We start from the raw sequence: 20,614 nt of genomic DNA on the forward strand, positions 1-20,614 counted from the left end.
TTCCACAAAAAAAAAAAGAAAGAAAAGAAAAGAAAAGAAAAGAAAAAAGAAAGAAAGAAAGAAAGAAAGAAAGAAAAAACAAAAGAATACACAGGGGAGATAGAGAGCAAGAGAAGAAAAAACCAAAGATTGAGAAAAAGAAGAGCGAAAAAAGAAAAAGAAAAAGAACGGAGCCAGCCTCCATCTCTCACTTATTTGTCCAAATTGGTGACTTTTATTACACATTCATTCTATTTTCTTTATCTTATAACCTTTGTGACTTTGTCCAACAGGACCACTTTCCTTTCACTATTCATTTTGAGGCTACACATTTATATTTGTATTCATTGCCATAATTGATATTAAACCAAGTTGTTATTATTCGCATATAATCAGTCCCGTAATTAAAGAATCGCCTGTATCCCAAGTCACAGCTCTGGTATCTCTAGAGGATCACGAAAACAACAATAACTTTTAGACTTGCTTCGCCAAGGGGTATATGAAGCACGAATCAACAAAAATAGAACATTACTCAACCATATCTCTTGAACATGATGTCGTCATAATCATTTGGTCACGAAGACAGCGGGCGCTCAGTGCCCATATACAGAATCACGAGACCACTCCCCAGCAGCTCTGATGCGCTTTCCAAAGATGTAAAACAAGTACGGAATGGGTATAAGCGCAACTGAAACAAAGCCCAGCACACTAGCAGCCCAGGGTACACCCAGCTTGCGAAACATGATACTGGCGAAGAGCGGGAAACAGCCGGCAAAGACACTCCGGAGGAAAGTATTAGCTGCCACAGCGCTCGCGGAGACTTTCTGGAAGGTGTCGATCAGATAGTTGAGGGCGGCTTGGAAGATGGTGAAGAAGCCGAAGCCCATCATCACGGCACCCATTATGGGGCCGATCCAGTGAATGTCTCGTTGACCGGTCCAGCCGAACACAAACATGCCTGCGGCGAAGAAAACGGATCCTAGCATCATTGGGGGAAGGCGGGCTTCCGGAACGGGGAAATTGTTGTTTGCTTTGAAGCGCTTAACGTAAAACTTTTGGTTGAGGAGGTTGACGGCCGCGCCGAAGAGGATTCCGACTAGGTATCCCAGGAATGGCAATGCGCCGACAACTTGATTCCAGCCTCGGACTTCTTGGAATTCAACGGGGAAAGCGGCCAAACTGAGGTAGATGATACCGTAAACGAATGAGGCGTAAAGGGCAACCAAGAAACAAATTGGGGTTGTCAGGAGCTGGAAGGGGCGGATGAGGTACTTGTTGCCGAGTTCTTTGAATGTGACATCCCATTCCTCGTGCCGCGCGTGGAGAGCCCAGTTACCGCTTTCAAATCGAAGTCTCTGGGCCTTGTAGACTAATAATACCGGAGGGTAGCTTTCATCTAGGAACAGAACGTCCATCAGGAGGAAGAACATCATCATTATACCGGTGAGCTGGAAGAATAGATGTTAGAGTCCGTCGGTGATTGTACGAATAAAATGTAGTACTGACATATTCAGTCCATCTCCAACCAAGATAGCTTTGAACGATTGCACCACCAACGATGGGTCCCAGCACCGGTCCTCCAACTACGGCCATAGCATAACCAACGATGGCTGCTCCTCGCTGTTCCGCGGTCCAGATATCACTCAGAACACCGCCAGTGTTAGTGACAGGTGCTGAACCAAAAAATCCGGTGAAAAACCGAGTGATCATAACAGTTTGCAGATCTTTGGCGGTAGCGGTACCAAAGGAGAATACAGCGGCAATGAAGTATGGGGCTAAAACGGCAGGTTTACGCCCATAGACTTCAGACAACGGTGCCCATACAAGCGGACCGAGCCCTATAGTGGCATTAGCCAAGGATACCTTAACGTGGGTGAGATTTCTAGCATTGGAACCTACCAAATCCGAACAGCAGCAATGCTGTACCAAGGGTACCAACTTCCTCGCCAACACCGAATTCCGCATCGACTTGTCTCGTGCCTGTGGAGTAGCTGTCCTTGTATCAGTATGCTATTACGGAAAACGTAAAATAAGGCACTGGATCATACATCGAACTGGCCCAAGTCGCACCTGTAATTCAAGCTTTGTTAGAACTCTACAGAATTATTATAGAGGCAAAGAGCTACATACCCATTGTTGTCAGCCCATATAATACAGTGGTGATAGCCTTTTTCCTAAAACTCCAGTTAAGCGGGAGATATGGGTCATCAGGCCCATCAAAGTCCACAATCACATCAGTCGATGTTTTGGTATGTGTCAGAGGGTGCGTGAAGCGTGCAGTCTGACCAGGTTCTCGACTGCGAATTCTTGAAACTACCGACTGCGCGCGTTGTTCAAAGACTGACAGGGCAGAGGCCGCCGTGCTCTGCTTCTCCAGCGCTGTGTTGGGCCGTTCATCGTAGTTGGTGCGCCGCTGCTCTAGTGAATTGCTATCATCGTCGAGAGAGCTATGCAATGAAGAGCGTTCTTCGTCTCTTGCCATGGCTTCATTCACAAATGACGTAGATAACGCAGGCTGCCAAGAAAATTCTGTAAAGTATTGAAGAGTCCCCAAGGGATGATTTTCCCGTGAGACAGGAGTGGGAAACGCAAATTGGCGTACAAGAGCAACCGAGCAGTGTGATTAAACGTCACTGGTTCCAGGCAAAATCGAAAGTCTAGGCAATTCGAGCGATTTTGACAGGAACCAGAACTATATAAAGTTCTTCTCCAACGGCCGGCGACAAAGCCGTCTTAACCGAGTCACCACTCCGAGACCGTAATCGGACGTCCGACCACATCTTCATTTGCCGGTAAATTCATTCGCCGCTAAGTTAGTTATGTAGTGGGGTCACAGCTCGGCTGAAGCCCGTATTGATGATCATTCACCCGCAGTCACCAGCAATCCAGGGATGCCAGTGGAAGTCCAATCGTGACATCTTATTAGTCGCTGCTCGGTTTTTTCAAAGCTAATTGTAGTTGAGTGGCATAATATCCGCGTTCAACTCATTCGCCAAGCCTGCTGAACCACTCTGCGGAATATTTTCCGAGAGCGTTTTGGACGCTAAAAAGGACGATCGCTGGGGAAAGACCAAGAAAAGTGGACCGGGTCCATCGCGTGTCACGTGAGACGTCAAGGGACTGCAAAGCCATCTTAAATAACATGACGCTCATGCGCAGATTCTTGACTCATAAGTAATCAAGAATGTACCCGCGATATCTTCGAACGAAATATTAACGTTTCAACCAAATACAAGCAAGCCATAGGCAACCTGTGTAGGACAGAGGGGGTAACAAAGCTGTCTATGAGTTGAGCCATGTTTCAATAGTCTGTTGGGCAGTTGCGGTAATTCCTCAAACCACCATGTAGTCCTCTATTCATATATTCTACCCATCGTATATCTTGCAAAGAGAGCTCATGCAGATACATGTATATGATCGTAATACATAAATTCATCAATTGGTGGGAGTAGAGTGCCTGCTCTCCCACTTGCGCACTGCCTCCATGGCAGCGGTCACCTTGAGACCAATACGAGCGTCCAGCTCGTAGCTTTCCCATCTCGCAGCTTTCTCAAGGTATTCCTTGCACTCCCGCACCTGCTGTCTTTCGAGTGGTGTAACTTCCTCGTCGTTAGCAGCCTTGGACTCGGTAGCCGGAGCATCGTGAGCGGCTATATAACCGGCACGTTCCATCCAGAGATTAGCCGCCATCTCGAAATGGGCCACTGGATGAATCCAGTTGTCCTTAAGATGACCGGTGAACAGAGATTTGTCATGGTTGAGGACAGACTCTTTAAGCAATTGTCGGGACTCGTCATGTTTACGCATCGCACGCAAGTTGGCCGCACGCAATAGCTGTAGAATTGCCTTCTCTTCGGGGCCTTCTCGGGACCACATCTTGTTTTCGTCGCTTTCGGACCAGGCGAGCTTCTGCATTGATTCCTCTAGCTGTGCTTGTGTCATCCGGCTATGTCCGTTCCAAAAGAAGATCATCTCTTCGATGGGATCAACGCCGACTGCCTCCACAAGGGGCACACTCCACTCCTTCGCTCGCGCTTCCCACTTGGCAATTTTTCGTGCAACGAATACGTCGAAAGGTAATTGTCGTGCCATGAAGCGTTTCTTTCCGGCAAACGTTGGCGCAGTGCGGAAGTACTCTGTAGCTTTTTTTGCGTGCTCTTCAGCCTGTTTAGCGTCTGTTATGATAGTGCTCCGGTATAAGGAGAGATGAGATGCTCCTGCAATATAATAGTATAATGAGCGAGACCAGGAGTTCAACTCCACACACTAAGCGCTCGTTAGCAGGTTCATACACAAGTTCCGCTTGAAGAGGAGCTCAAACCTCGAGAAATGCTTCTGCACACAATTCATACTTGTGAAGGTACATCGCATTCAAGCTCCGCTCAAACACCCGCAAAGCCTCGACCTGCTTGAGCGGACTGCGTTCTTTACCGCATAGAAGCTCCAGAGATCTTTCCAAATTCTTGTTCGCCCCTTCCATCCTGGACTCTTCGAGCAGCCAGAGCTGACTCTTGGGGAATCGCTGCCTCATCTGCGCTAAGAGGGCCTCGAGCCTCTGCTGAGGATAGCCCTGCACGTCGCCCTGCTCTCCCGGAACTGGATCTGGCATAATATCGCAGTATCGGACGAAACCATTATAATAACCGAGGATCGCAAAAGCAGCAAGTGCCCCGATCAAATTGTTGAACTTACTAGCTTGCCATAGCATCCTCAGTCCCCGCTCTTTATCTCCGTAGAATCCAATGATGCTGAGCAGTTTGCTGAAGGCCGGAGGAACCATGGAGATAACAAGAAGAAGAATACCAAAACAAAAGTTAGAACCAGAGTGCACGAAGACATCAATCTGGTTTTTGAAGATATCAGAATCGGGATCGTGGCTAAGCATATCCACGGGATTAGGCGTCGATGACTCAATCGACTGCCTAGATTTGCTGCTATCCTGAGAGATACTTAGATCAGACAACCTTTGGGATAGCCCTTTAGCCTCCACGGTGGCTGTCGGGTTGGGTTTGGATGCTTCGCCCTGGTCTGCAGGAGACACACTACCGGAAATTGACTGCATATATGCCTGCTCCATCTTGAGGATTCCGTCTAGCGTGATGTATGCCTTTCTCATTTTATAGAACCCTTTGATACTTTCTGTAAGGCTCTCATTAAGCACACCCACAACAGCACTCATGAGCTGAGCCATCGCCTGACAAAGAGCGAACTCGGTGCCCGGCGAATAAATCGGTGAGTGGTAAGTGTTAGGAGCATGGGAGTTGTGCTGAGCCTTATGTTGATCATTGGCTGCACTGGTCTCGGCCGTATTGAGTCGTTCCGATGCTGCCAGGGGTCAGTGATCAACCTAGTTCTTGCCGAGAGACCAAGAATCCACGGACCTTGGCGCATAATCTCCTGTTCAAACCCCAGTGTCGCCCGGATAAATGCAACAACCCCTCGCCCAAGCTATAAATGAAGAAAAGGGAGTTGTAAGTAAAAGCATCCAAAGTGCCCCTGTGGATCCTTAAAGAGCAGTGGTAATGCTCCTCCATCACGGATAATACACACATTGTGAAAAGACGAAATTCCTTCCGAAAGGCCATCTTCGGCGCCGTCAACGTCATCATTTAGGATTAGGGTTGCAGCTATTCTCGGACAACATTAGTCCATATCCTGACGGTGTTTCGGGCATCACGGTAAGTGAGAAGTACGTACCCCGCATAGCATCCTCAACTACACATTCGACGAGACACAAATCAGTACATCACTGCACGCATAGCACATTGAGGTGATTGCTAAAGAAACACTCACGGTCCCGCAATTCAACCAACGAGTCCAAAGATTGCGTCGAGGCATTGGCACCAGCCTTCTTGCCATATAACCACGAGCCTACTTTGAGCATGGTGAAGGGTGCAGGTCGCGCGAACCGTCGCAAATGGATACGAGATGGAACGAAAAATGGATTGAAATCGTAATCAATTTTTCTCAGACGTCAGAGCGCAAGCCGGAGGGGAGCAAACCCCAAGAGACGGAAGCAAACAGAATGGGAAGAAGATAGTATACTCTCCCATCAGATACGGATCAAGGATGTGAAAGGGTTCCAGGAACATAACCTTCTGGGATACAGGAAGGAAAAGCGGGAAATCAAGAACAATATGTAGGAAAGAAAAAGAAGGTCACGGTCATAAGAGCCGCGATAAGTAAGATGAATGGGTTAAGTACGGAGTAGAGCCGTGGTCCACTATGGCGGCGAGGCGGAGCATTCGGCCATGCGATAAAGGGTAAAGAACCATGACCTGCCAGTGGATGGAAGAACTACTGTTAATACCTTGGTTTAATGAGAATATTATGAACGCATACATTTTCTTCTTTGGTCCCATTCAGTGAATTAATTCGGTAGGCATATATCCGATCAATCCTGGTTTTGCTACTTTAACTTTTATACGGGCTTTTTTTTCCTTTTGATTTAATTGTGAACTTAAGAATTACTAGTTAAGAGATCTCAAAACCCACAGTGTCTCCGGCAGTTCCGAGAGCCTCAAAAAGGGTGTGTACTTCCTTTTTGTGTAGAAATGGACATTAATTAGTCACAAACCGGGTTGGCCTTAACTAACTACTACTAATTGTCGGTCTTGGCTTTCAGGTGTCTGGCGTCAGTGACCAACCCAAAGCCCTCGATCGCTCTCCGCGCTTCTTTACGGAAAGCAACAACCAAAAGCCCTCTCCCATCAACTCTAATAATCACTACCTGTTTAGCTCCGGTTCTTTCCCATTCGAGCTATTCCTGAATACCCACACTTAAAAAGCCTATCTGGTTGACCACCTATTCTTCTACTCCGAACACATCGTTCTCACCCCCACCCACCATGTCGAACTCAACGCAATCCCACGATAAGCCCGAAGCTTCGCAGCAACCCCAACAGCAGAAGCCCCCCGTGTTGGAGGAAGACGATGAATTCGAGGATTTCCCCGTTGAAGGTCAGACAATATCAGTGCATTCCGCCCGGTGAAAATAGCAAGGAAGACCAGCGACCGGATTGCGTTACTGCAAGCTTCGATTGCTTCGTGAAATGAGAGTTGCGCTGACCGACGGTTTCTGTCTGCAGACTGGCCACAAGAAGAAACCGAACAAGCGTCTGGATCAGCGAACGGCGCTAATGGTCACCTGTGGGAGGAAAGCTGGGATGATGATGATGCGGCCGAGGACTTCTCGAAGCAGTTGAAGTGCGTATTGGTCCCCTATGGTGGCCACGGTGGCCCCAGCTCCAGCTGTTGCTAGGTGCTCGGTGTCATTGTGGTTATTCACATTACTTCATGATATGGTACTAATATTGCTGGTTTGATTGCAGGGAGGAACTGAAGAAGGTCGAAGCATCCCGTTAGTATGCAGAGGGGCGTGGTATCGGTTCGCGAGATGAATGACAGCTCAATGAATTAATTGACCGTGGAATTACAATTATATCAAGACGAAACGCTATACATAACCTCACAACGGGGCTAAGCTAGATCTCGATGCTCGAAGAATTTACTTCAAGTCTTCTTTGAACTGCACTATATTGGGATTGAGGATGTGCAGTGAGGCGGCAACCTATGACGGGATACTTGACAGCAGGCTTACAAGCGAGAAGAGGTGGCGACAGTTTTTTTTTCGTCACGTATCCTATATTACAATATAATTGTGAAACGAATTCAAACTCCCTCCCACACCAGGTTGAGCTCCGTCGTCCAACCTTAGTTGCTCTAAAATAATCACAGCTTAGGACCCAACACTATGTTATAACACTCTATCATCAGAAGCTTTCTTATCATGACAAAAATATGAACAGAATGGCTAATTTTGGATTAATTTATCATCTCATGTACATTACATTTATGAAAGTTAAACGTCGCTCATAAGGGAGAAGACATGCTGGACACGAAGAGAAACTGTCCGACGCTTCCCCCTTTCAACACATTATTTGCGTTTCGCTTACTTACTTGACAGAGCAGAAACACCAGGGAGCTCCTTGCCCTCAAGAAGCTCCAAGGAAGCACCACCACCGGTGGAGACGTGGCTGAGCTTGTCCTCAGCCTTGTACTTGGCGGCGACGGTTGCGGTGTCACCACCACCGATGATGACAATGGCACCAGACTGTGCAGCCGCAACAGCAGCATCGAGGGTCTTCTTGGTAGCGTTGGCGAATGGCTCCAATTCGAAGACACCGGGAGGGCCGTTCCAGAGGATGGTCTTGGCCTCGGCAATGGTCTTCTTGTACAGCTCAACACTCTTCTCACCGACATCCAGACCCATGTATCCATCGGGGATACCGTCAGCATCGGTGGCATAGCCAGTCTTGGCATCAGCGGCGAACTTGTCAGCGGTCACGTAGTCGACGGGCAGAACAATCTCGACGTTGTTCTTCTTGGCCTTCTCAACGATATCGCCGACAATCTTGCTACCGGCCTCATCAAACAAGCTGTTGCCGATCTTGACGTTCTCGAGAGTCTTCTTGAAAGTGAAGGCCATAGCACCAGTGATGATCAAACTGTTGACCTTGGGCAACAGGTTGTCGATCAGCTGGATCTTGTCAGAGACCTTGGCACCTCCCAGAATGGCCAGGAAGGGGCGCTGGGGGCTTTCCAAAGCCTTGGCGAAGTACTCAAGTTCCTTCTTGACCAGGAAGCCAGAAGCCTTCTGGGGCAGGTCGACACCAACCATCGAGCTGTGAGCACGGTGGGCAGTTCCGAAAGCGTCGTCTAAGAGATAAAGGTTAGCATAGGAAGGCAAACCTCCATTGGAAATCCTAAAGAACTTACTGATGTAGATATCACCAAGAGCAGTCAATCCCTTGCGGAACTCTTCGACCTTCTCCTTGTCGGCCTTGACCTTCTTGCCCTCGGCATCCTTGGAGCTACCCTCCTCCTCGGCGTGGAAACGCAGGTTCTCAAGGAGGATGATCTGGCCGCCGGTGGCCTTGTTCACAGTCTCTTCAGTATCCTTGCCGACGCAGTTCTCGGCGAAGATGACGCTCTTGCCAAGCAGCTTCTCCAGCTCAGCAGCGACAGGCTTCAGGCTGTACTTGGGGTTGACCTTGCCATCGGGGCGGCCGAGGTGGGACATGAGGACAACGGCCTTAGCACCATTCTCAATAGCATATTTGATGGTAGGCAGAGCACCGACGATACGCTGGTTGTTGGTGATGTTCTTTTCCGCATCGAGAGGGACGTTGAAGTCGACCTATTAGTTGTCAAACATTAGCATTGGCTGGTCTGCACGAATGATCTGGTTTCATTCGGTGTAGGTACATACACGGATCAAGACGCGCTTGTCCTTGAGGTCGACATCGGTGATGGCAAGCTTGTTGGAGAGAGACATTATGGACGATGTTCTATCACAAAAGGTGGGGGTGGTCAGCGTGGAAGGTCAGAGCAGCAAGAAGGTGGGCGGAGTACCTTTTAAATGAGCGAGGGGAAGACTAGAAATACTCAATACGTTTCACGGTGAACAGCAGTCTCCTGATAGAAGCGATCGGTTCAGCGGCGGGGTAGAGGCACATTGTTTTGTCTCGTTTGGTGGGGCCACCGGTGAGAGATTCGCTGACGCATCGGACTGTTGCGGGACTGATGTCAATGATGACGGAAGGGTCCGGGGACCTCAGGGCCCTCTAGATGTTTGCATTCTCGATAGCCTCGGATCTAGCTAATGTAGATCGCTTTGCTTCAAGTAATGGAATTATATACTACCGCTCTGCCGTTCTCGTACGTAAGTGTAGAGGGGTCCTGCCCCTCCCTCTTGCCTATTTCTCCTTACCTTATCCGAGGAGTGGAAACAGAAAGAATCATCCATGGCACTTCATCGATTGGCACTATACCACCTCGACGTCTACGGCGACAATCATATGACAGAGATCAGTGAAACAATGTGTAGATGGTGTTACACCTTGTTTAATGATATGCGTGTGAAAACAACCAGTAGTGAAATTGACACCTTTTGAACCGTCCCACCGAAAGGGGAAAGACCTAGACACCAGCCATAAGAATAAGGCAGCAGAACCCCAACGATGATATACAACGCCCAGAAATCATCTAGTGACACAAGAAAAAATAAAATAGAGAGCGGCAGATATGAAATAACTGACGACCCGAAACCCACCCGAAACCATTCATGTCATCATCGCAGGTGATTTAATCAATCTTCCTCAGAAGAGTTGGTCAAGGACAGGTACGCAGTCCAAGCGATACCAATAGAGGACACAAAGGGCTACAAAAGAGAACAATGAAGTTAGCCTTATACAGTCTCGGATTGTTGTCTTGGGGTAACAATGCAACAACTTACAATTTGAAATTGGATTGGAACGACCCGGAAGTTAAGAACCTGTACAGCTGGCCAGAGGACGAAATTGGCCTTAAGAGTAGGCAGGTAAACGTCCTGGAATTTACGGGTCAAGGCTCTACGCCCACCGCCTTCAGCGAGTGTCATGAAAGTGAAGAAACACACCAGACCTGTAGCGCTGTTAGCATCCCATATGTATCCTGCAGTCCGTAGATAGCCGTACCGAAAGGCGCGAAGAGAAACTGATCTACAGCAACTCGCTTCAAGGCCGGAATGGTCGGGTTTTTCTTGGTGAGAGGGAATGTCCGAGATAAAAATCCGAACCACTTGAACTGGATCGGTGCCATGAAGAAACCATATGACATGAACCGGGTCAGTCGCTCAAAATCAAAAGGCGGAGGCAACTGTCTCGCGTGTCCCAGCTCCCCAAGAGCCGGTGGCTTCTCCTTATCAAGATCATGAATTTCGATTGAGATGAGATCACCAGGATCATAATTCGGTCGGCCCGGTCGAGTTCTGAACGCCGTAATCAGCTGCGCAACTGTATCCGCAACTCCGCCAAGAACCTACAGAATTCAAGGTTAGTTGTGTTTGCCGAAAACAAAGACGTTATCATAAGGGATATTTACCGCATTGGTCACCATAGTAGTCAACACTACAGACTGAATTAGCTTGTCGCCTTTGATGCGTTTAGGTACCAATAAGAGGCTTACCCGGCTTCTCCGCATAGTAGGAGTTGAATTTGGCCGCCAGCCGCATCGCAACCGCCATTTCGATGAGGAAGATTATGCTGTGGAGCAAGGGCTATATACAAGAAGTTAATAAGTTGTCAGTGGTTGTGCAAGAAAGATACGGGTTGTATATCAAAGGTGTTTGTAAAAAAGCCATGAATGTTCTAACACTTACCAAACGGCCATAGATGTATCTCCGGTTGATTCCATCCAGAATTCTTCGACGCGCCGCGGAGAACATGGTGAAGCTAATTAAAACCGAAAATTAATAGATAATGGGAGTGGAAAAGGATCGAAGGCGAAGGCAAGATTCCGCTCGGCGGGATCCAGCCAGTATGACGCAAAGGAGAGGTCAAGGGCAAAAGAAGGGAGGCAAGTCGGACAAGAAACCCACAACGCTAACCCAGTAAAAATATATGGAATATGGACCGACGTCAGAGGGATAGGTCTCCACTAAATAGCCAGTGATGAAGGTCGATCACCCTGTCCAGCTTGGGGGGATAGAATCTTGATGGGGTTTCAGATTGTCGTGTGTCAGTGTCAAGAGGCAATAAGGCTGCCGTACCTATTTAATACAAGTGGTGGTATTGCGGGCGCGTAGATCCAATCCCACTCTGAATCAGCTGCCCAGTCATTGTGTCCGCCTTGCCGCCGCCTTCCGCTTTGCATAATTTTTCTGCCTCTGGGGCCGAATCATTAGTTTGAATAATAGACTGGTTCACTGTAAGATTTACCAGCCGAGAATATATTTTTGGCCCCTTTTTTTCTTTTACTGCTTTTATTATCGCTTCCATTGTTATAAATAGTAAGTAATAATGGAAGTGCTGCTCCAGAATACTCTCCCTGCATGTTAGCCGCCGGTTTCTAAATCACATGAAAGTCTAAATTATATCAACACAGGAGGCTTTCCTGCCTTCCATGACGATATTGTGTATGTACGGTACTCTAAGTCGTATCCTAAGGTGGTATTCCTTTCCTATCAAAGGATAGGATATCCGGGAGATCTTTGATGTCTGTCGTCTCATTCGTGTTGACCTCCACAAGACGCACGGCTTCTAAATGGAGCGCCCCCACTGCCAACGGAAGCAGCTTTAGTTCTGTCGCAAAACATGTTCCTGGTAGAAGTGGACTATCCAAACACATCGAATCAGTCTATCTGTAATATAAGTAGATCATTTGCGCAGTTAGGTAAGACTTACCCGACCCGGAGATCCGTGCTCAGACAGACCAGTTCGGCCTCTTGCCCTGCCACACTCTTCTGCATGGCATGAACGATATTATCATCTGTCACGGCCTCGGCCACTTGATCCTCCCGTCGACTTGTGAGCGAAGAAGACGATGGTCGGGCTACGTGACTCCTTGGATCGGCTCGCTTCCTTCGTGGAATGGCAATCAAAGCGAATTTACGAGGTGTTGTTGACCGATTGACAATGAAAACGTTCCAAGAGAAGGGTTTCCCGACCACCACACTCGCAGGGCCAGAAAATGACACGGTTACTCCCATATCTGCTACAGAATACGCCCTTTCTCGGAAGGAGCTTCTGCTAGGAGGCCCTCCGGTTGCAGTGTTGGATTGATTCGGCGTCATAGGAAGACTAGCGGGCCGGTTGGTCCGTTGCAAAGCCTGACTTGGTCCACCAAACGTAGGGTTGAGGGCCATGGAAAAATCAACATTTGTCCTCCATTGCATCAGAATCTGCGGGTTGCAATTGTCTGATAGTTTAATAGTGGCCTCCAAACGGATGTCCAAGATGCTGACCATCACCGTTGTCGAGGGATTAGGATCTGGGCCATATTCTGGTGTCAGTTTATACACTAAAGTAACGTCATCCCGTGGACGACACGATATGGGCGGAACTAGCTCTGAAGCATCAGAGAGGGTTTCGATTTTCCCATCTGACATGTGGAGTTCTGCTTTATCGAAGACAACTTCACAACTGAGGAACGGTGTCACCTCGAAATCAAGGCTTGCTACGGTTGTTGGCCGTCCAGAATAAGAATTCAACCGAGAGTATCGTATCCTTGCACTGGCTGCAGGCACAACCCGTATCGGATGACCTGATTGTTGCTGGACGTTATAAATAGGATCTTCGCTATTTTGTGCTGGTACAACTCGCAGAAGTCTAGACGCTGGCAGAAAAGGATCCTTGTGTGGGAAAGCGTTATCAGACGACAATGGCTGCAGAATGTTTATAGATGCGGGAATCAATGAAGGAAGATAGTCGTCGTCGCGGGACTCCTGTTGTCGACTTTCAGACGGGTTGAGGCTAACGGATGCAATAAATAGAAGAGAGGGGTGCTGAATCCGTATGCGAGGGCGTTCTGGCATGGTTAGTGAAATGAGTAGTAGACTTTAGACATGGCGGCCCATACTGAGAAATGTCTCAATGCTCCAAATCACGTAGACATGGTTACCGCTCCCTGCCTCTCCTTCAAATTCATTCACCACTACCAGCGGCTCTTCATCTCTGTTAACGACCCCTGAGAATATTAGGTCCCTAGTAGGTGTAGGGTTCTCAGCAACTGTTTCAGCTGGATCGATGGCGAAGACGTCGAGCCTCACTTCCAGGTGCTGAAGATGCTGTTTTAGGCTCGCCTGCGAGCAGTTGGAGAGTCTCAGAACGATGCGGGCGGTGCAGAACTCATCTGTATAATACTATCTATGAGTAAGAGACAGCTCGAGTAGGAGACCAGGTATCTACGTACCAAAGAATAGAAGTGAGCGCTGAGGTACAAATGAGAGAACAGACGATAAATCATCCGCTCCCCCTTCCAAGGCAGACGTCAGCGCCGCCTCCAGATCTATATCTGAAGCATGCGGGACAACTGTATCTAACACAGAATGTCTTAGAAATTCCCCAGGGATTTCGAGGCTCGGCATTGTGAGAACAACTACCGCATACCCATCTGCCGATTAGCGGTAGCAAGTGACACGCGACAATCAGGAAATTTAGAGCGAACTGCTCAATGGACTCTGTCAATGTACGTCCAATTTAAAAAGAGTTTCGAGGGTTGTCGGAGATGATGCTCGGTGTATGGGGCATGGATGCAAACAATACAAACATCTTTGATTGAAACGAAGGCAGAGCTTCGGACACTACTTTTTCGAGCTTCGCGCGTGTTCCATCTGAGCAACAGCACTGTTCCTCTGGGGAACTTTCCACAAACATTATGAATCCGATGAATGGCCCAGGGGCGCCTTCTCTTTGGCAGGAGGCTCGCAACACCGATGGAAGGGTATACTATTACAATGTCCAGACAAAAGCCACACAATGGAATAAGCCTGCGGAGTTGATGACGCCCGTCGAGGTACGTTTTTTCCCATACTCTACGTTTGTATATACTAACCTTGTCTCATTCGATAGCGTGCTTTGGCGAATCAACCATGGAAAGAGTATACTGCCGATGGTGGTCGAAAGTACTGGTACAATACGGAGACCAAGCAAAGCACTTGGGAGATACCAGATGTCTATAAAAATGCTTTGGCGCAAGCTCAGACGGCCCAACCTCCGCCCGCAGCGTATGTCTTTTGATCTCAGAGCATTTTATATATCTTTTTTCTTGGATCTTCACGTACTAACTCATGCGCATAGGGCGCCAACGTTTGTGGCAGGCGGTGTTAGCTCATTTTCCTCGTATCCACAGCAGCGTGAACGCGACGACTACGACCGAGGATATGGCGATAGGCGTGGCGGATATGGCTCTGGTGATGCCAATGGGCTTGTGGCTGCCCCTATGTTGGGGGCGACTACAGAGCCAGAGTACGGTTCACTTGAGGAGGCAGAAAATGCGTTCATGAAAATGCTCAGACGCCACAATGTACAACCCGATTGGTCTTGGGAGCAGACTATTCGCGCAACGGTTAAGGATCCTCAATACCGTGCTCTGAAAGACCCCAAAGACCGCAAGGCAGCCTTTGAAAAATACGCGGTCGAGGTTCGCATGCAGGAAAAGGATCGGGCGAAAGAAAGATTCGCTAAGCTCAGAGCAGATTTCAATACCATGCTGAAGCGTCATCCTGAAATCAAGCATTATAGTCGCTGGAAGACCATTCGGCCGATTATTGAGGGCGAGACTATCTTCAGATCTACAGATGATGATGATGAAAGGCGCCAATTATTCGAGGAGTACGTTCTTGAACTCAAGAAAGAGCACGCCGAACAGGAATCCGTTAAGCGCAAAGCTGCAATGGATGAGCTGGTGAACATTCTGAAGTCACTCGAGCTCGAGCCGTACACACGGTGGTCTGAAGCGCATGCGATCATTCAGTCAAATGACCAGGTGCAAAATGACGATAAGTTCAAATCCCTCAGCAAGTCAGATATTTTGACTGTCTTTGAAAACCATATCAAGTCTCTTGAACGGGCATTCAATGATGCGCGTCAACAACAGAAAGCCGCAAAGGCAAGAAAAGAGCGCCATGCTCGTGAGCAGTTTACTGAACTTCTGAAAGAGCTGAGGTCTCAGGGCAAGATCAAGGCCGGCAGCAAATGGATGAACATCTACCCATTGATTAAAGAAGACCCGCGTTATCTTGGAATCTTGGGTAATTCGGGTTCATCCCCCCTAGATCTCTTTTGGGATGTGGTTGAGGAAGAAGAGCGGTCACTTCGAGGCCCGCGAAATGATGTTTTGGATGTTCTTGATGTGAGTAACCCTCACTTATATGTCTCTGTCTACTAACACTCCTTTCACAGGACAAACGCTTTGATGTTACGCCCAAGACTACCTTTGAGGAATTCTATGCTGTCGTGCTTGCTGATCGCCGCACAGCTAATCTTGATCAAGAGATACTTCAACTTATCTTCCAGCGCATTCAGGATAAAGCAATTCGACGTACTGAAGAGGAAAAGCATGCGGCTGATCGTCATCAGCGCCGTGCTGTTGATGCTCTACGCTCGCGGATTAAACGTCTGGAGCCTCCTGTCCGACAGACAGATACTTGGGAACAAGTGCGGCCCAGGGTTGAAAAATACGAGGAATATAAGGCCATCGAATCAGATGAGCTTCGACAGGCTGCTTTTGACAAGGTCATTCGCCGCCTAAAGGAGAAGGAAGAGGACACTGATCGGGACCGTGACCGAGATCGTGGCAGCCGACGCGATCATTATGATCGCAGTGAGCGTGATCATCGTAGTTATAGAGGCGAGAGGCGAGGCGCTTCTAGTCGCCTTAGTCGTACCCCAGAACCAGATGCGTACGAGGCAGACCGGCGTAAAGCCCAGGCAGACCGCGAGCGTTCCTACCGGAAAGTTAGTGGGCTCTCACCGGTACGAGAGAGGCGAGAAGAACGTGATCGAGAAAGGGACCGAGATAGGGACCGCTACCGCGAGCGTGACCGTGACCGCGAGCGTGATCGTGATCGTGAACGAAGCACTCGTTCTCTCAGTCACTATGACCGCGAACGCCGCGACCGGGAAGAAGAGCGTGAAAGACTCTATCGCACCCGCGGTGATCCACGGGGTAATCGGGACGAACTGGACTACGGTGCGGACACTCGAAGCACCGTCAGCAATGACCGTCGGCGCAGGCGTGATAGCGACACAGAAAGCGTTGCTAGTCGCTCTGCTAAACGGTATCGTCGTGACAGCCGCGAACGGGAGCGCAGTGGAGGTCCCAAGCGTGACAAAGACCGTCGCGAGCGCACCCCAGCCGTAGAGGAAGCCAAGAAGGAGGAGAAGGCTGTTCATTCTGGTAGTGAGGAAGGGGAGATCGAGGAAGATTAAGTATTTTTAAGTATTATCATGAATGGGTATGCAGTTAGGAAGTCAATACATCAATTTCAAGTGAACAAAAAGGGCTCTAGGCACTGGCAATATAACGGTTATTCCAACCTCTTGACATTCAATACGTGCACTAGACTATCCAGCACTCGGATCATCGTTTTTCTCTCGCTACTCGAGTACAGTCCCTAAGCTCAGCCCTTTGGGGGTCCATAGCAGAGCATACTCCGAGCAGCCTACCTAGCCTTGATATCAATATGTCCGCCCCAAGGCTAGCAGTGCCCAGTGCCTCTTAATGATGACCTCGGTTAATTACACGTATGTGCCCAGATAGTTTGTAATTCTCCAAGTCCATAGTCCAAAACGGTCTACCTATGCTAGGTAATAGATGGTTGAACATATATCAAGTATCTCTCTTGTCAAAGGAAAGACAAATTGTCTTGCTCCAATTCGTAGTCCTTCTGATGAACCACAGTATATGATGTAGATCTATCTCTAACACCTCATATTCCCGAATAATGTTCTTTAGGTTATGATGGTGACAACAATCCTTCTAAGAAGATCAATGACAAGAAACATACAGTGCCTTTATCATAGGATATCAAATTATTGTCACGAGCCTTGTTTTTGTTCAAGACAGGTCATGTTGAACGAGTCTGCGGGTTTACTCAAACCTGGACTTGTATTGCAGAGTTGTCTTAGAGATCAGATTCGGTACATCTTTCCAGAGCTTGCAGAGAGATCATTATGTGCTGTTCATGATATATTTCCTGTTTTATTTTGTCCTGTGCTTCGTAATCTCCAGATACACAGGTTCATCAAGGCTTGGGGTACTGATACATACCCAAGTCTCTGAAAACGCAATGGAAGACACGGCTTTCAGTTGGAAGGTATCTTAAAAACAGAGAAATGCGCCTCTTGCTGATGGATCTGCTTTGGTTTGTATATGCTACCATTTAGAACCAGATGTTGGTTGTTCTCTTGAGACGGGAAGATATATAACTCTATACTATATCCAGGCTTAGTTACTATCTGGGGTATTTGAGCACTAACAGTTAAACAAATATGTCATCGGGAGTGCGTAAAAGACGAAAAAGAAACTTAAAATATACTATACATCACTATTGTAATAGACAACTCTTGTCTGATCAGAGACTTCACAGAGGTCGTCGATTAGACCAGGGCCCATTAGATACTAACAATCTTTGCAGCGGCACTTGGGATACAAAAAGGTCCGACTCACTGGAATCTCTTAATTCCATACATAACCAGATACTTTGGCGTACCCAGTATCACACCCAAATTGCAACATGTGAATATTCCCTACTTCATTTGACTACCGTATATACAATACGTGTAAGCAACAAGGCTATTTCACGGACAAGTGAAGAATATGAACTATGGTCAGCTATCTTGACCTATATCCAGTCCCTTTGCCTTCGCTGAATCATCTACATGCCGGTCAAGTGACCATCTATGCCATAAAATCATCAAAACTTTTTGACAATCACAACTCCGAATGATCACGCCATCCAAAAAACCATTACCCAAAAATCCCCCATTTGAACTAGGGTCCTATGTCTCCACGTACGAAAATGGCGAAGACAAAAAAATAAATTTAGCGGACAGAGGTGTGGGTGTGGGTGTGAGAAGGACAACAATGAGACGACAACCGGACGCAGCAAAGCGGACTGGAACAGGTAGACCACCGGCCCTAGTCATTGTTGTCTTCCTCATCGTCTTCCTCCTCCGAAGCACCATCCATATCACCAAGAGGGCGCACACCACGAAGACGGCGCCGCCTAGTTCGAGTTGAAGCCTTGGTAACGCCGAAAAACGCCACTAACCGAAGGTCCCTCCGTTTCCCGCGACGTGGATCTTGCCGCCGGTGGGGGTCGCGATCATCATAATCTCTATGACGGTCGCGGTCACGCTTCCCTGGGACAACCTTTTCAACTCTCGTCTTCCAAGAAGAACTAAGGATATAAACGTCAGCATAAAATTTGTGTGCAATACTAACTCAGTAGACTTACGTAGTTGCCGCTCAACTTCTGTTCCTGGTCCATCTGACTCTGGTACTTGTTGATACGAGGACGGTAACTGTTGGGATCACGACGGAAGGTAACATCCAGACTCCGCAAGAAACTGTTGCAACCGGTAACCAGAGACTCGGGGGCGTTGGCATGCGCATCGATGGAAGGCTTTCCGTCGAAAACAATGACTCTGTCAGCAAGATAAGTCGACATGATAAAATCGTGCTCGACGATGAAAGCGGTCTTCTTGGTGTGCATGATGAAACGCTTGATGACCCTCGCGGCCACGATACGCTGCTCGGAGTCGAGATAAGCACTAGGCTCGTCAATCAAGTAAATGTCGGCGGGAATTCCGAGAGCTAGGACGATAGCAACACGCTGCAATTCACCACCGGACAGGTTCTGAACTTCCTGGTCAATGAAATCATCGATCTTGAGGGGCTTGTAGACATCGGTCTGGAACTGTGGGGACAAGAAAGCCGCCTTGATACGCTTGAAGAACAACTGACGAACGGTGCCTTGGAACTTGGGGGTAATCTTCTGAGGCTTCATGCTGATGTTCAACTTGGGCACTGAGACACCGTTATCGGGCTTCTCGGCGCCAGCAAGCATCTTACAGAAGGTGGTCTTGCCGGTACCATTCTCTCCCATCATGACGACAATCTCCGAGTCTGTAAAGTTACCGGCATCAATCTTCAAGTGGAAGTTACCAAGAGTCTTCTCCATGCTTGGATAGCTGAAAGCACGGTCCCTGTTAACCAGGAAGTCATCACCTGCTTCGGCGAGACGGAAGGTGAGAGATTCCTCTCGGAATCGAAGGTTCTCAGTTGGGATATGACCATCCAAGAAGATATTGATACCTTCACGAACCGAAGAGGGCAATGTGACCACACCATAAACCGCAGGTCTTCCGTAAAGCACGCAAACAAAATCGGAAAGGTAGTCAAGGACAGCCAAATCGTGCTCAACAACGATAACATAGTCGTCGGGTCGCAGAAGCTCTCGAATGGTACGGGCGGCAGCGAGACGTTGTTTGACATCAAGATAAGAAGAGGGTTCGTCAAACATGTAACTATAACTCTGTCAGAACCAAAGTGACAAGCATAAAATCAGGCAAATCCGTCTTACACGTCGGCCTTTTGGACGCAAACCAGGCCAATGGCGAATCGCTGAAGCTCTCCTCCAGAAAGATGGCCAATGTCACGTCCGTGAACTTGCCGAAGCTCTGTGAAAAAGTCCTGGTTAGCGATGGAACGAGCCAAGATTGTAAGTTCTACATACCAAGGACATCAAGGATGTGGTCCATGTTGTCCATCTGAGCACGAGCTTTGATGAGGTCGCCGACATTCTGGACTGGACCCTTCACTGCTCTAGGGATCTGGTCGACATACTGAGGCTTCACAACGGCCTTCAAGTTGTCTTCCAACACCTTGGTAAAATAGTCTACTTAATTTTAGCAACCGTTATTTCCTTCCCACACGGCTCCAAAGTGAAACATACTCTGCAGTTCGGAACCACGAAAATATTTCAGGATATCTTCCCAGTCAGGAGGGTTGTCATAACGTCCAAGGTTAGGCTTCAGCTTTCCGCTAAGAATCTTCAGAGCGGTACTCTTTCCGATACCGTTTGTACCGACGAGACCAAGGACCTGTCCGGGGCGAGGCATGGGAAGACGGTGAAGCTTGAAACTGTTCGCGGAGTAACGGTGGGTGACCTCGGTTTCCAAATTGGTCGGCAAGTTGATAATATGGATCGCACCGAAAGGACATTTCTTAGGACAGATACCGCAACCGATACAGAGGCGCTCGGAAATGAAGGCGATCTTCGATTCGGGGGTGACTTCGATACAAAGCT

The 20,614-nt window shown here is 48.2% G+C and overlaps 8 protein-coding genes across 8 annotated transcripts; 2 read left to right on the forward strand and 6 right to left on the reverse strand.

Moving 5' to 3' along the window:
• Positions 1–455: 455 nt before the first annotated feature.
• BDV37DRAFT_67150 (MFS transporter) lies at positions 456–2,712 on the reverse strand. The gene is made up of 5 exons (XM_032091034.1): positions 2,110–2,712; positions 2,028–2,049; positions 1,879–1,970; positions 1,486–1,817; positions 456–1,427 (listed from the first exon to the last, which is right to left on the reverse strand). The coding sequence occupies exons 1-5, from the start codon at positions 2,459–2,461 to the stop codon at positions 573–575; spliced, it is 1,653 nt and encodes a 550-aa protein (XP_031943436.1). The 5' UTR covers positions 2,462–2,712; the 3' UTR covers positions 456–572.
• A 561-nt stretch (positions 2,713–3,273) lies between these two features.
• BDV37DRAFT_67105 (TTC39/IML2 family protein) lies at positions 3,274–5,984 on the reverse strand. Its single transcript, XM_032091033.1, has 6 exons — positions 5,773–5,984; positions 5,677–5,694; positions 5,530–5,606; positions 5,361–5,427; positions 4,301–5,304; positions 3,274–4,245 (listed from the first exon to the last, which is right to left on the reverse strand). The coding sequence occupies exons 1-6, from the start codon at positions 5,861–5,863 to the stop codon at positions 3,415–3,417; spliced, it is 2,088 nt and encodes a 695-aa protein (XP_031943437.1). The 5' UTR covers positions 5,864–5,984; the 3' UTR covers positions 3,274–3,414.
• A 704-nt stretch (positions 5,985–6,688) lies between these two features.
• On the forward strand, positions 6,689–7,448 carry BDV37DRAFT_67286 (proteasome regulatory particle lid subunit SEM1). Its single transcript, XM_032091035.1, has 3 exons — positions 6,689–6,939; positions 7,068–7,185; positions 7,311–7,448. The coding sequence occupies exons 1-3, from the start codon at positions 6,828–6,830 to the stop codon at positions 7,342–7,344; spliced, it is 264 nt and encodes an 87-aa protein (XP_031943438.1). The 5' UTR covers positions 6,689–6,827; the 3' UTR covers positions 7,345–7,448.
• Positions 7,449–7,930: 482 nt separating this feature from the next.
• Positions 7,931–9,316, reverse strand: pgkA (phosphoglycerate kinase pgkA; the record flags this gene model as incomplete). Its single annotated transcript, XM_032084482.1, has 3 exons — positions 7,931–8,697; positions 8,758–9,178; positions 9,251–9,316. 3 exons carry the CDS (start codon positions 9,314–9,316, stop codon positions 7,931–7,933), a joined length of 1,254 nt encoding a protein of 417 aa, XP_031943439.1.
• Positions 9,317–9,754: 438 nt separating this feature from the next.
• On the reverse strand, positions 9,755–11,482 carry BDV37DRAFT_67325 (Mpv17/PMP22 family protein). Its single transcript, XM_032091036.1, has 7 exons — positions 11,399–11,482; positions 11,180–11,252; positions 10,987–11,077; positions 10,903–10,928; positions 10,497–10,839; positions 10,277–10,443; positions 9,755–10,201 (listed from the first exon to the last, which is right to left on the reverse strand). The coding sequence occupies exons 2-7, from the start codon at positions 11,243–11,245 to the stop codon at positions 10,130–10,132; spliced, it is 765 nt and encodes a 254-aa protein (XP_031943440.1). The 5' UTR covers positions 11,246–11,252; positions 11,399–11,482; the 3' UTR covers positions 9,755–10,129.
• Positions 11,483–11,879: 397 nt separating this feature from the next.
• BDV37DRAFT_67437 (TRAPP trafficking subunit Trs65 domain-containing protein) lies at positions 11,880–14,030 on the reverse strand. The gene is made up of 4 exons (XM_032091038.1): positions 13,711–14,030; positions 13,378–13,650; positions 12,204–13,326; positions 11,880–12,133 (listed from the first exon to the last, which is right to left on the reverse strand). The coding sequence occupies exons 1-4, from the start codon at positions 13,883–13,885 to the stop codon at positions 11,962–11,964; spliced, it is 1,743 nt and encodes a 580-aa protein (XP_031943441.1). The 5' UTR covers positions 13,886–14,030; the 3' UTR covers positions 11,880–11,961.
• Positions 14,031–16,730, forward strand: BDV37DRAFT_292370 (snoRNA-splicing protein PRP40; the record flags this gene model as incomplete). Its single annotated transcript, XM_032089169.1, has 4 exons — positions 14,031–14,313; positions 14,370–14,524; positions 14,598–15,651; positions 15,702–16,730. The coding sequence occupies exons 1-4, from the start codon at positions 14,176–14,178 to the stop codon at positions 16,728–16,730; spliced, it is 2,376 nt and encodes a 791-aa protein (XP_031943442.1). The 5' UTR covers positions 14,031–14,175.
• Positions 16,731–18,611: 1,881 nt separating this feature from the next.
• Positions 18,612–19,930, reverse strand: BDV37DRAFT_67494 (P-loop containing nucleoside triphosphate hydrolase protein). Its single transcript, XM_032091039.1, has 2 exons — positions 18,761–19,930; positions 18,612–18,703 (listed from the first exon to the last, which is right to left on the reverse strand). The coding sequence occupies exons 1-2, from the start codon at positions 19,826–19,828 to the stop codon at positions 18,680–18,682; spliced, it is 1,092 nt and encodes a 363-aa protein (XP_031943443.1). The 5' UTR covers positions 19,829–19,930; the 3' UTR covers positions 18,612–18,679.
• Between the last annotated feature and the right edge of the window lie 684 nt (positions 19,931–20,614).

This window comes from Aspergillus pseudonomiae (genome assembly GCF_009193645.1).
Source record: "Aspergillus pseudonomiae strain CBS 119388 unplaced genomic scaffold BDV37scaffold_18, whole genome shotgun sequence".
In the NCBI taxonomy this organism is placed as follows: Eukaryota; Fungi; Ascomycota; class Eurotiomycetes; order Eurotiales; family Aspergillaceae; genus Aspergillus; species Aspergillus pseudonomiae.

Bases quoted from the DNA above. Each gene is read 5' to 3' on its own strand.
- BDV37DRAFT_67494 (XM_032091039.1), bottom strand. From the start codon at position 19,828: ATGTTTGACGAACCCTCTTCTTATCTTGATGTCAAACAACGTCTCGCT. The intron at 18,704-18,760 runs GTAAGTCTACTG...TTATATCCTTAG, and splicing joins AGAAGTTGAGCGGCAACTAC to TTCTTCTTGGAAGACGAGAG.
- BDV37DRAFT_67325 (XM_032091036.1), bottom strand. From the start codon at position 11,245: ATGTTCTCCGCGGCGCGTCGAAGAATTCTGGATGGAATCAACCGGAGA. The intron at 10,444-10,496 runs GTACGGCTATCT...ACAGCGCTACAG, and splicing joins GTTTCTCTTCGCGCCTTTCG to GTCTGGTGTGTTTCTTCACT. The intron at 10,202-10,276 runs GTAAGTTGTTGC...TCTCTTTTGTAG, and splicing joins TTCCAATCCAATTTCAAATT to CCCTTTGTGTCCTCTATTGG.
- BDV37DRAFT_67437 (XM_032091038.1), bottom strand. From the start codon at position 13,885: ATGCCGAGCCTCGAAATCCCTGGGGAATTTCTAAGACATTCTGTGTTA. The intron at 13,327-13,377 runs GTATGGGCCGCC...TAACCATGCCAG, and splicing joins GAGCATTGAGACATTTCTCA to AACGCCCTCGCATACGGATT. The intron at 12,134-12,203 runs GTAAGTCTTACC...GTGTTTGGATAG, and splicing joins AGCACGGATCTCCGGGTCGG to TCCACTTCTACCAGGAACAT.
- BDV37DRAFT_67286 (XM_032091035.1), top strand. From the start codon at position 6,828: ATGTCGAACTCAACGCAATCCCACGATAAGCCCGAAGCTTCGCAGCAA. The intron at 6,940-7,067 runs GTCAGACAATAT...TTCTGTCTGCAG, and splicing joins CGAGGATTTCCCCGTTGAAG to ACTGGCCACAAGAAGAAACC. The intron at 7,186-7,310 runs GTGCGTATTGGT...GTTTGATTGCAG, and splicing joins GACTTCTCGAAGCAGTTGAA to GGAGGAACTGAAGAAGGTCG.
- BDV37DRAFT_67150 (XM_032091034.1), bottom strand. From the start codon at position 2,461: ATGGCAAGAGACGAAGAACGCTCTTCATTGCATAGCTCTCTCGACGAT. The intron at 2,050-2,109 runs GTATGTAGCTCT...CTTGAATTACAG, and splicing joins ATATGGGCTGACAACAATGG to GTGCGACTTGGGCCAGTTCG. The intron at 1,818-1,878 runs GTAGGTTCCAAT...ATGCCACTATAG, and splicing joins ATTGCTGCTGTTCGGATTTG to GGCTCGGTCCGCTTGTATGG.
- BDV37DRAFT_67105 (XM_032091033.1), bottom strand. From the start codon at position 5,863: ATGCTCAAAGTAGGCTCGTGGTTATATGGCAAGAAGGCTGGTGCCAAT. The intron at 5,305-5,360 runs GTCCGTGGATTC...GACCCCTGGCAG, and splicing joins ACAGGAGATTATGCGCCAAG to CATCGGAACGACTCAATACG. The intron at 4,246-4,300 runs GTTTGAGCTCCT...ACGAGCGCTTAG, and splicing joins GTGCAGAAGCATTTCTCGAG to TGTGTGGAGTTGAACTCCTG.